At 41.3% G+C, this 12,752-nt stretch overlaps 1 protein-coding gene across 1 annotated transcript; it reads left to right on the top strand.

Moving 5' to 3' along the window:
- The first annotated feature begins 487 nt into the window (after nt 1–487).
- On the top strand, nt 488–3,828 carry LOC132803310 (MDIS1-interacting receptor like kinase 2-like). The gene is made up of 2 exons (XM_060815988.1): nt 488–828; nt 2,257–3,828. Exons 1-2 carry the CDS (start codon nt 504–506, stop codon nt 3,507–3,509), a joined length of 1,578 nt encoding a protein of 525 aa, XP_060671971.1. The 5' UTR covers nt 488–503; the 3' UTR covers nt 3,510–3,828.
- The last annotated feature ends 8,924 nt before the right edge of the window (nt 3,829–12,752 follow it).

Consider the following 12,752-nt stretch of genomic DNA (forward strand, 5'->3'; position numbering starts at 1 on the left):
AGTTTGTTTATAAAATAAAACTAATTTTGATAAACGTTATAAATTTTACCGTAAAATAAAATTAAAATAAAAAAAAACCCACATGATTTATAAATTCTAAATTCATAAGTATAACAAACCATATTAATTAATTTTAATTTCTACTTTGTTTTTAAGGCACTTTTATTACATTCAAAATCTGCTCTTATAATTTAATACATACATCTAAATAATATATAAAAAGGGTTAATTGACTCGAGCGATCTGGCAAGTTTCTGCCAAAAAAACATATCTAGAAGGTAAGTTTCTGCCAAAAAATAAAAAATAAAAATAAAAAACAATGGCGATCTGGCAAAAGTTTTGAATCAGGAGGCATGTTATTGTAATTTCCCCCTTTTTTTAAAAAATAAATAAATAAATGCTCTCTCTCTCTCTCTCTCTATATATATATATATATATATATATTCGAAAGGAAGCCAAGGCATTTAAGCCTTTCTTAATTACACAATCAAGATTAAAAAATTATGAAGTCCATGGCACCCTGGTTTCCAAACCTCGTTGTACGGTTACCTGATCAGTTTTTGTTGTTGTTTATCATCATCCTACTATTTCTTTGTTCTTCTACTACTTGTTTTGCAATAAGTGGAGAGGCAGAGGCTCTTGTGAAATGGAAGGACAGCCTTGATATGAATCCAACTACTCATTCTCTTCTCCGCTCTTGGAATCTCAATTCTACTGTTTCAACTTCTCACCGTCTTTATAATAATACCCCCTGTAACTGGGTTGGGATCACTTGTAACGGCTTTGGCAGTGTCATCAACATTACTCTTTACAGCAGTAATCTGAAAGGTACGCTTCACCACTTCAACTTCTCCTCCTTTCCCAGCTTACTCGTGCTTAGCCTATACAACAACTCCCTTTATGGAAGTATCCCCATGCACATTGGCAACCTTTCCACACTCACCTCACTTGACATAGGGATCAATCATCTCTCTGGAAATATTCCTTCCCAAATATGCCTTTTGACAAGTTTACGCTTCCTTGCTTTGGCTAACAATTATTTGAATGGCTCTATACCACCTCAAATAGGCATGTTAATGTCTCTTGAAGTGATGTATGTTTATAGTAACAATCTTTCAGGTTCAATTCCTGTGTCCATTGGAAACTTGAGCAAGTTAACTGAGTTAGAACTTGGTGAAAACAAAATAGTTGGGTCCATCCCCAGTGAGATTGGACGGCTTAAGTCACTCACTATCCTTTATTTGTATGATAACCAACTCACTAGCTCAATTCCTGTGTCCATTGGAAACTCAAGCAGGTTAACTGATTTGGAACTTTGTACAAACAAAATAGTTGGGTCCATCCCCAATGAGATTGGACAGCTTAAATCACTCACTTTCCTTTATTTGTTTGATAACCAACTCACTGGTTTAATTCCTGTGTCCATTGGAAACTTGAGCATGTTATTTGATTTGGGACTTAATGGAAACAAAATAGTTGGGTCCATCCCCAATGAGATTGGGCAGCTTAAATCACTCACTATCCTTTATTTGTGGGGTAACCATCTAACTGGCTCCATACCTTGGTCAATCGGACAGCTTAAACATCTTGAACAGATTGACTTGTCTTTCAACCATCTAAATGGCTCAATTCCTGCATCCATTGGAAACCTTACATCCCTTGCCTACTTTAGTTTGTTCACTAACAACATTACAGGGTCCCTTCCTCCTGAAATGAATAACCTTACAAATCTGGAAGAGCTTTTATTAAGCAATAACTTCTTGTATGGCTATCTTCCAGAAAACATTTGTCTGGGTGGGAGACTTAAAAAGATTGCAGTAAGCTATAACCATTTTACAGGTTCTATTCCGAAAAGCATGAGAAACTGCAACTCTGTAGTCCGTGTTTTACTTGGAGTGAATGAATTTACAGGAAATATGTCAGAAGACTTTGGAATATACCCAAACCTGGTCTACATGGAATTAGGCAACAATAAGTTTTTTGGAAAACTTACTAGAAATTGGGGACACTGTCAAAAACTAACTATGCTGAACATCTCTAACAATAAAGTTTCTGGCATGCTACCTCCTGAACTTGGGAAAGCTACTCAATTGCAGAAACTTGATCTGTCGTCCAATCTTCTTGTAGGGAAAATTCCAAAGGAATTGGGCCAATTGAGATTGCTTTACATTCTTAAACTCAATAATAATACACTTTCTGGAAATGTTCCTGCTCAAATTGGGATGTTATTTGACCTTCAACAGCTTGACCTTGCAGACAACAAATTGGGTGGACCATTTCCCAAACATTTGGAGCGGTGTGCAAACCTAGAAAACTTGAACTTGAGAAGCAATAGATTCAATGGGGCTGTTCCTTTTCAGATTGGGAATTTTCACTCTCTTCGAAATGTTGATCTAAGTCGGAATATGCTTATAGGAGATTTGCCTCCAGAGCTTGGAAATTTGTTCTTGTTAGAAACACTCAACCTATCCCATAACAATTTCATAGGCTCAATACCAGCTTCATTTCAAAAGCTAGTAAGTTTGACATCCGTTGATGTATCCTACAATCAATTAGAAGGTCCTCTTCCCCACATCAAAGCTTTCATTGAAGCTCCTTTGGAAGCCTTGGAAGATAATAAAGGGTTGTGTGGTAACAACACTAGTTTGAAGCCTTGCCCCACACCTAAAGATAAAAATAGAAATCAAGCTGTAATTGCAATCGTAGTATCCATCTCCAGCATTCTATTTTTATTGTTTATCATTGTTGGGATTGTTTTTATTTACAAAAGAAGAGTGAGGAATATGGATGAACCAAGAGAAATACAAACTGAAGCTTTCTTTGCAGCATGGAACCATGATGGGAAAAAAGTTCATGAAGAAATAGTTGAAGCGACAGAGAATTTTGATTCCAAATATTGCATTGGAGTTGGAGGGAATGGAAGTGTGTATAAAACACTGCTATCAACTGGTCAACTTGTTGCTGTGAAAAAGTTCCATGAGAATGATGGAATAGACCATCAACAAGCTTTCAAAAGCGAGACAAGTATTTTGCCAAAAGTGCGCCATCGAAATATCATCAAGCTTTTTGGATTTTGTTCGCATACAAGATACTCATTTTTGGTGTATGAGTTCATGGAACTGGGAAGTTTGGTAAAGATATTGAGCGACAATGAAAAGGCAACAGAGTTGGAATGGTTCAAGAGAGTGAATATTGTCAAAGGTTTGGCAAAGGCGACATCCTATCTGCACCATGAATGTTTTCCAGCTATAGTCCACAGAGACATATCTAGTAAGAATGTTCTGTTGGATGATGAATGTGAAGCTCACATTTCTGACTTCGGCTCTGCTACAACTTTAGATCCAGTCTCATCAAATTGGACTCCATTTGCAGGAACCTTAGGTTACTCAGCCCCAGGTAGGTATTCCATCAAAGTTCCATCAAAATTTAAATCCACCAATTCATTTTTTGATCTCTTTGGTAACCAGGAAATGTCATGCTTTTCATTTCGACAAAAAAATATCATTTGATCAATAGACATTGTAGCTTTTTTTCTTTCCCCCTTTTTTTTGGTCAAAACAAGAACTGAGAAGTCCCTAGCAAAAACATAAGACAGTTGGTTTACATGCTTAGAAAAAGGATTTCAAACCAGATCACATTAATTGTAGTTTCTACCTATTTTCCTTTTTCAAACAACTTCGAAAACAGATTTACCTACAAATAGTCCTTTATGTATATTTACTAGATAATAGAGAGGTTGAACTAATGGTTTGGCTATATTCTGTATATGCACTTTCAAGGTCTTTACTTGCATTTTTAGAAGAAGTTGTATACAATTTATTTTACCGACCACCATGAAGGAAATGTTACTAACTTCTTGCCATTTGGCATATGCGAAGTATCTTATTGTTGGAAAATATTAACTGCAATTCATATTTCTTTGAAGAGCTTGCTTATACAATGGAAGTAAATGAGAAGATTGATGTCTACAGCTTCGGAGTTGTTGCATTAGAATCTATCATGGGAGAGCATCCTGGAGACCTCATATCATCTCTGTTATCATCACCACTACATGCTGTTGATGTTCTGCTTAAGGATGTACTTGACCAACGTCTCTCACCTCCAAAGCAGCAAATAGCAGACCAAGTGGTCTCCATTGCAGAAATAGCATTTGCATGCGTGCGACAAAGTCCACAGTCACGACCAACTATGAAGCAAGTATCTCAGAAGCTGTTGACTCCATTACAATCATTATCAGTGCCTTTTCATATGGTTACAATAAAGCAGCTGTTTGATTCCCCAACATGGACATCCTAAATTGCTGCAGTTTCTCCTTCTTTTTGATTGCCTACATGTCTGTGTGCATTTGCTTTCACTCTGTCTTTCTTCATTTCGTCAGTGAGTTGTTTTCCTTTTCTTGCTTATTAAATTAGCCTAAGCTTGGATATTCCAAGACTTGGCAGTGTAACGTCTTAATGAGTAAAGAGACTTTATTTATCTGGCTTCTTGTATTTCTCTGATTTTGGATAAACAATTTCATGAGTCTCTTTAATTTGCTAACAGATAGTGCCAAAACTAAATTTTCTGTCATTTAAATTCCAAATGTCATATAATATTTACCAAAACCATTTCCATAGAAGGCAGTTTTTTTGTCCATAATATATCATGAGCGACAAGCTCTTTGTCTAGCTGCAACAACAATTATGATCACAAGCCTTGTGTAAGAGTCATACACTCCTTCGCATTTTGATTGTAAATACCAAGCCAAGTTCATCCAGGGTCATGAGTCAAGCCCATGGTCACTTGCTTGGATCTCTAGCTTTTGTTATTCGAAATAGTGCCATTATGATTCCTCGCATATTTTGATATGTATTCCTGTCGGAATGAAAATGGCCCGATAAGCTCTTTGGAGGGGGGTGGCTAGTCGGCGAGTTGTTGGGCTAGACCACTAGCATAGGTGAGAACTTGTAATAGCGTGCTTGTAAACCTCTCTGCTGTTCTCTCCATCGAGACCGAATAAAACGAACGCATTTCTAGTTCATCGTATTGTTGCCTTGTTTACTGACCCTATTTTCTAACGATTGTGTGATTACATGCTTTATTTTATTGCTTGCTTGGTGCATGCACAATACTAATATCGTGTGGGTTATTTGCTTGCGAGGGACATTAACGGTTGGCTTACTACCCGCGAGGGGCGAGTAAGCACCGCACGGCCCTGTTGTACGCTTAGAGCGGTGGGACCGTGACAGTTGGTATCAGAGCAAGGTTGGGAGTCACTCGCACAAGATGCCGAAGCTGACAAACGAAATGCGGTTCGATAACATCGACCAGCAGCTCGGGGAGCTTGCTGGCGTTGTAAATGCACATATTAGAGGCCACAACTGGCAGGAGGCCTTCGAAAAGATGGAGACACTCGATGACATAGCCAGTCGAGTGAGCGCACTCGAGAGGAATCAAACCACATGGGGCAATGCCGGCCCTTCGAGCTCCACTGCGGGCGAGAGAGATGGAGCAATGGAAGAGGCCATAGAGAGATTGATGTCTACGGTCAACGAATTGACGGAGGACTTTCGAGCCACCGTGGAAGCCCTAAAGATTGAAATGGGGCAAATAAATACCAAGCTCGCCATCACCATGCGAGCGGTAGAAAATCGACCTGCTGTCCCAGTGGGCGGGGACTATGGACGGATGAAAGTGCCTGAACCCCGAGCGTATGGAGGGGCACGAGACGCGAAGGAGCTCGAAAACTTTTTGTTTGATATGGAACAATATTTTCGAGCAATAAAACCGGATTCGGAGGAAACAAAAGTGACGATGGCTACAATGTACCTAACCAATGATGCAAAATTGTGGTGGCGATCCAAATACGAAGATATCAAGAACAATAGGTGCATCATTGACACATGGGACCAGCTACAGAAGGAACTCAAGAACCAATTCCTTCCCGAGAATGTGGACTACATTGCCCGACGACATTTGAGAGAATTGAGACAGACGGGTAATGTAAGGGACTACGTGAAAGCCTTCTCGGCCCTCATGCTCGATATACGCGACATGTCTGAGAAGGATAAGCTCTTCTACTTCCTGGAAGGGCTAAAACCTTGGGCCAGGACAGAACTTCAACGACAGAGAGTACAAGACCTAGCCTCAGCACTAGGGGCAGCGGAGCGCCTAATGGACTACTCAACAGAGAGCCCCATCAATAGAAGGCCCCAACCGTCTCCTTCGAATGCCAATAGCAGTAGACCCTTCAGGCCTGCCAATCTCCCAAGACCTGGGGGAAGCGACAGTAGGAAACCTCCGAACACGAGAGAGCCTCCACCGCGGAACCCCAATGCATTCGGATTTAGACCCCGGCCTCTTACATGTTTCCTATGTAATGGTCCCCACAGAGTGGGCGAATGCCCCCATAAGACCGCTCTTAGTGCTCTACAAGCATCTATTCGCTCCCAAGAGCACGAGGGAGGGCGAGAGGAGGTAGTAGAAGAAGGAGAAGACGGCGCACAAGTGGGAGCGCTGAGATTCTTGAATGCCCTTAATGGACAGGTCGTTCAGGCCAGGAAGACCAATGAGAAAGGTCTTATGTTCGTGGATGCGGCGATAAATGGAAAGGCCGCAAAGAGTGTGATGGTGGACACAGGTGCCACCCACAACTTTTGTTCAGAGATTGAAGCTCGAAGGCTGGGCCTACGCTTACAAAAGGATGCGGGGCAAATGAAAGCAGTAAATTCCAAAGCCTTACCTACGGTGGGCCTGGCGAAACAAGTGCCTCTCAAGTTGGGAACTTGGGAGGACCGGGTGGATTTGATTGTAGTACCAATGGATGATTTTGATGTAATCTTGGGAATGGACTTTCTAGTGAAGAAGAAGGCAATCCCTATTCCCGCCGCTAACAGCCTGTTGATGATGGGGGAACAAACAGGAGTAATTCCCGTACAGAGGAAGCAACTGAACAACCCCAAACTTCTATCGGCCCTCCAATTTAAGAAGGGGGTAAGACGCAAAGAACCCTCTTACATAGCATTAGTGGTAGCGAGGGAGGGTGAAGATGATGAAACTACCCCTCCTATGGTGCTGGATGCCTTAAAATCATTCAATGATGTGATGCCGGACAACTTACCAAGGAACCTACCTCCTCGACGAGATATTGACCACAACATCGAATTGATACCAGGAGCAAAACCTCCAGCAAAGGCACCTTATCGGATGGCCCCTCCTGAGCTGGCAGAGCTACGGAAGCAACTCGGGGAACTTTTGGAAGCAGGGTTTCTGAGACCCTCGAAGGCACCTTACGGCGCTCCCGTATTATTCCAAAAGAAGAAAGATGGAACTTTGCGCCTGTGCGTAGATTATCGAGCCCTGAACAAGGTCACGGTGCGAAACAAGTACCCGATCCCTTTGATTGCTGACTTGTTCGACCAGCTAAGCGGAGCCAAATTTTTCACTAAATTGGATTTGAGATCAGGATACTACCAAGTGAGAATTGCTGAAGGGGACGAAGAGAAAACCACCTGCGTCACACGATACGGAGCCTTCGAATTCCTGGTGATGCCTTTTGGGTTGACGAATGCACCAGCAACATTTTGCACCCTCATGAACCAGGTATTTCGAGACTTCCTTGACAAATTTGTGGTGGTGTATCTTGACGACATTGTAATCTTCAGCCCTACCTTGGAAGAACATGTCGAACACATTCGAATGGTACTCCAGAGACTCCGAGAAAATCAATTATTTGTGAAGAAGGAAAAATGTGCTTTTGGCAGAAGACAAATCAAGTTTCTGGGACACATCATCGAGGAGGGGAAGATCCGTATGGACATGGAGAAGGTTAAAGCCATCCAAGAGTGGAAAACTCCCGCTAATGGGAAAGAACTTAGATCATTTTTGGGATTGGCAAATTACTACCGCCGCTTCGTAAAAGGATACTCGAAGAAAGCAACTCCCCTAACGGAATTGCTAAAGAAGGAGGTGCCTTGGGAGTGGAGCAAGGAATGTGAGGGCGCATTCCAGGATCTAAAGGAAGCTATGATGAAAGACCCAGTGTTGGCCCTGCCGGACATCACCAGACCCTTCGAAGTCCAAACCGATGCATCTGACTTCGCTTTAGGTGGAGTCCTACTCCAAGATGGTCATCCTGTCGCCTACGAAAGCAGGAAGCTATCAGCGGCAGAAAGAAACTATACGGCTCAAGAAAAGGAGATGCTTGCCGTAATTCATTGCTTAAGAACCTGGAGGCACTACTTATTGGGGTCAAGCTTTGTAGTAAAGACTGACAACTCAGCCGTTAGTCACTTCCTTACACAACCTAAACTGACCCCAAAACAAGCTCGTTGGCAGGAATTCATTGCGGAGTTTGACCTTCAATTTGAGCACAAAGCGGGGACCAAGAACCAGGCGGCGGATGCCCTAAGTTGCAAGACGGAGCTTGCGGCACTAAGGGTGGTGGCTAACATGGCTGCGAGTACTATCGCGAATTCAATGCGAGAGCTGATAAAGCAGCATTTAGGGGGAGATCAGTGTGCTCAGAATATCCTCAAGTTGTGCAAGGAGGGAAAAACTCGTCAATTTTGGGAGGAAGATGACCTGCTGTGGACAAAAGGAAATAGGTTATTTGTCCCGAAGGCTGGAGACCTAAGAAAGATGTTAATGAGAGAATGCCACGACACTTTGTGGGCTGGACATCCGGGGTGGCAAAGGACGTATGCATTAATCAAACAGGGTTATTATTGGCCACAGATGCGTGACGATATTATGGACTACATCCGAACCTGTCTTGTGTGCCAACAGGACAAAGTTGAGAGGCAGAAAACACCAGGGCTGTTGGAACCTCTATTCGTCCCGTCATGCCCATGGGAGAGTGTGTCAATCGATTTCATCACCAACCTTCCAAAGATCGGGGATCTTTCAAGTATTTTGGTTATTGTGGATCGATTCTCGAAGTATGCAACATTCATCCCTGCCTCAAAGTTCTGTACGGCCGAGGAAACTGCCCGCTTATTCTTCAAGTATGTGGTGAAATATTGGGGTGTGCCGCGCCACATTGTAAGCGATAGAGATGCCAAGTTCACGGGATCTTTTTGGACAGAACTATTCAAGCTTCTTGGGTCCCAGCTCAATATTTCCTCCAGTTATCACCCACAAACGGACGGGCAGACAGAAAGATTCAATGGCATGTTGGAGGAGTACCTACGCCACTTTGTGAGTGCCAACCAGAAGAATTGGGCGCAACTACTTGATGTAGCTCAATTTTGCTTCAACGCACAGAAGGGATCTCCCACAAGTAAGTGCCCCTTTGAAATAGTTAACGGCCAGAAGCCCTTACTTCCACACACAGTCGATGAGTACCAAGGAAAGAATCCAAGGGCTTTCAATTTCACCAAAGAGTGGAAGAACAACATGGAAATAGCCAGGGCCTACTTGGAGAAGGCAGCAAATCGGATGAAGAAATGGGCAGACAAAGACCGACGACCCCTAGAGTTCAATGCGGGGGATATGGTGATGGTGAAGCTAACTCGAGAGCAATTTCGCTGGCTAAGGGACAGAGACCCCAGGTTGATGAGAAAATATGAGGGACCAATGCCGATCATTGCCAAAGTAGGGAGGGCCTCGTATAAGGTGGTTACCCCAGGATGGATGAGAGTGCACCCGGTATTCCACGTCAGCAACCTCAAGCCATACTACGCCGACGAGGAGGATCCAGCGCGCAACACTCCAGCAAGAGCCGAAGTCAAGACCAAGCTGCCGAAGACAACCAAGGAAGTGGAGGAGATCCTTGCAGAACGAACCAGAAGCGTGCATCGTCAGCCAGTACGAGAATACCTCATCAAGTGGAAGGGACTAGGAGAAGAAGAAACCAGCTGGGAGAAGGAAGGCAACTTGGCAGCCTACAAGCAGCAGATCGAGGAGTTCAAGGCAGCGGAGTCGTCGAGGGCGTCGATGGAATGAGTGGGGGAGGATGTAAGAGTCATACACTCCTTCGCATTTTGATTGTAAATACCAAGCCAAGTTCATCCAGGGTCATGAGTCAAGCCCATGGTCACTTGCTTGGATCTCTAGCTTTTGTTATTCGAAATAGTGCCATTATGATTCCTCGCATATTTTGATATGTATTCCTGTCGGAATGAAAATGGCCCGATAAGCTCTTTGGAGGGGGGTGGCTAGTCGGCGAGTTGTTGGGCTAGACCACTAGCATAGGTGAGAACTTGTAATAGCGTGCTTGTAAACCTCTCTGCTGTTCTCTCCATCGAGACCGAATAAAACGAACGCATTTCTAGTTCATCGTATTGTTGCCTTGTTTACTGACCCTATTTTCTAACGATTGTGTGATTACATGCTTTATTTTATTGCTTGCTTGGTGCATGCACAATACTAATATCGTGTGGGTTATTTGCTTGCGAGGGACATTAACGGTTGGCTTACTACCCGCGAGGGGCGAGTAAGCACCGCACGGCCCCGTTGTACGCTTAGAGCGGTGGGACCGTGACACCTTGCAACGCAGGCTCAAGAGTCACCTGGCCTTGCAGTTACTTATCTGAACTGTGATAAAATGCATATTATAATATGAAATGGGATGTCAGATTTGCCCATCAAAGAGGCAAAGGTTTTTTTATTTTTTACATTGTATGTAAAACTATACATATAAAAACATGAATCACAGATTTTTTTCAATATCATAATTTCCCTCAAGTGTATTTTCAAATATAGGATCGATATAAATTTGAACTGGTATCTTAGTTTCAAGTATTAATTTACAAGGAAAAGAAAGGTAAACAAGCTGTTTCCTTACCTTACCTGTGACTATAATTTTCCTATAAGGAAGCCTTCCTTGATGAAAATGAAAGTTGCCACTAGAATTCTCTCTAGAGAACTTATATAATGAAGAAGATGTATACAGCTAAACAAATATCTCTGTTTTAAGCATAAATTTACGAGTAATTATAGGAAAAATTTGTTTTATTGCTTTTGTTATTGGGAACATATAAGATGAGGTTAGAACATAGCTTAGATGTGGTCCAATTGAATGTTGTTAATTATACTTATATTAGTTCAATCTATTTGGATTAAATTTAAAATAATCTAGTCCAGTTCTATATTTTAAAATTTACCCAGAGAGTAGGAGAACGTATTTGTTGACTTTTAATCTGATCCTCTTTTTTTTTTTTTTTTTTTTTTTTGGGTTGTTACTAACAAGAAGATAAGACTTCAAAGTAAGAGGTATACTAGAAGGTAAAAGTCACTGTGTAGTAAAGATCAGTCAGGGAAAAAAAAAAAAAAAAAAAAAGGAAAGTAAAAAAATATAGCAGTGATTTTTTCTTTTATCAAACAGGGCAAAAACAGAGCGTTTACCTTGCATAGCAGTCAAATATGGCAGTGACTATTTAACTACCTTAAGTATAAGACATTTCTCTACTAAATGAGTACTTTATTGCTTTTATAAATAGACACTTCAAAAAACACATTCTTTTATAAAATCTACTTTAGTAATTGACACGCCTAATATGGAAACTAGATTGAGCAAATTAAGTTAATAAGTTAAGTGAAGAAGCATGAAAGCTAGTCAGAATGAATGTTCAAAGAAATATGGAGATTCATTAGTTAATAGACATACACAAAAATTACAAACTCTACTTATTAGACACACTTAACATGCGGAAGTGGTTAAGGTCTTGGTCGGAATGTAGATATTTAGATTTGTTGGCGTAGAACCACTTGGGTAAAAAAGGGGTCAACTGGAAACAGAGAGTCTTTCAAAAGGAAACATAAGAAGAAACCAAGAAATTCATTTTCCTAAACCAAGAAAACGAATTGTCCTGCTTGGAAAGCAATTACTAATTTGCTTATAAAATACAGCCTATTTTGATAAATGAGTACTGGACCAGCGTCTCTCACCTCCAACGAGGCGAATAGCAGACCAGGTGGTCTCCATTGCAGAAATAGCATTTGTTTGCCGGCAACAAAGTCCACAGTTACAATAAAGCAGCTGTTTGATTCCCGAACATGGACATGCTAAATTGCTGCAGTTTTTCCTAGTTTTAGATTGTCTCTCTGTGTGTGTGTGTGTGTGTTTGCATTTTGTTTCACTCTGTCATTCTTCATTAGTCACTGGGTTGTTTTCGTTTTCTTGGTTAATCACTTAGCCTGAGCTTAGATATTCCAAGACTTGGTTGTATGATGTCTAGCTTCTAGTGTCTGATGGATTAAAAACATGATCTGGTATTTAAATTCCTAATGGATGGAGACAGAGCAAAATTTGCGGTCATTTTCTTTTCAAATGTTTAATAATATTTAGTAAAACCACAGCATGCAAGGCCGTAAAGGTGACGCTTAGTTATATCACTGCTGGACTTCTTAACCAAACGTTTCAATAAAATAGCAAAACAGAACAAAATATTTTCTTGCAAATTTGGAGAACATAGGTAATCTTCTTTGAACCATTTCAATTTCTACCTTCATAATCTAGAAAGCATATTACCTCCAAGGGGGTAAAATGCTTTCTAGTTTCTGATCATCATAAAATATTAACTCAAAGTCATATTACTTTGAAGAGCTTGCTTATACAATGGAAGTAAATGAGAAGATTGACGTGTACAGCTTCAGAGTTGTAACATTAGAAGTTATCATGGGAAAGCATCCGGGAGACCTCATATCATCTCTGTTACTATCACCATTACTGGCTGTTGACGTTTTGCTTAAGGATGTACTGGATCAACGTCTCTCACCTCCAAGGGGACAAATAGCAGACCAAGTGATCTTCATTGCAGAGATAGCATTTG

This window comes from Ziziphus jujuba, chromosome 3 (assembly GCF_031755915.1).
Source record: "Ziziphus jujuba cultivar Dongzao chromosome 3, ASM3175591v1".
Taxonomy (NCBI): domain Eukaryota; kingdom Viridiplantae; phylum Streptophyta; class Magnoliopsida; order Rosales; family Rhamnaceae; genus Ziziphus; species Ziziphus jujuba.

Bases quoted from the DNA above. Each gene is read 5' to 3' on its own strand.
- LOC132803310 (XM_060815988.1), top strand. From the start codon at position 504: ATGAAGTCCATGGCACCCTGGTTTCCAAACCTCGTTGTACGGTTACCT. The intron at 829-2,256 runs GTACGCTTCACC...TTGACCTTGCAG, and splicing joins TTACAGCAGTAATCTGAAAG to ACAACAAATTGGGTGGACCA.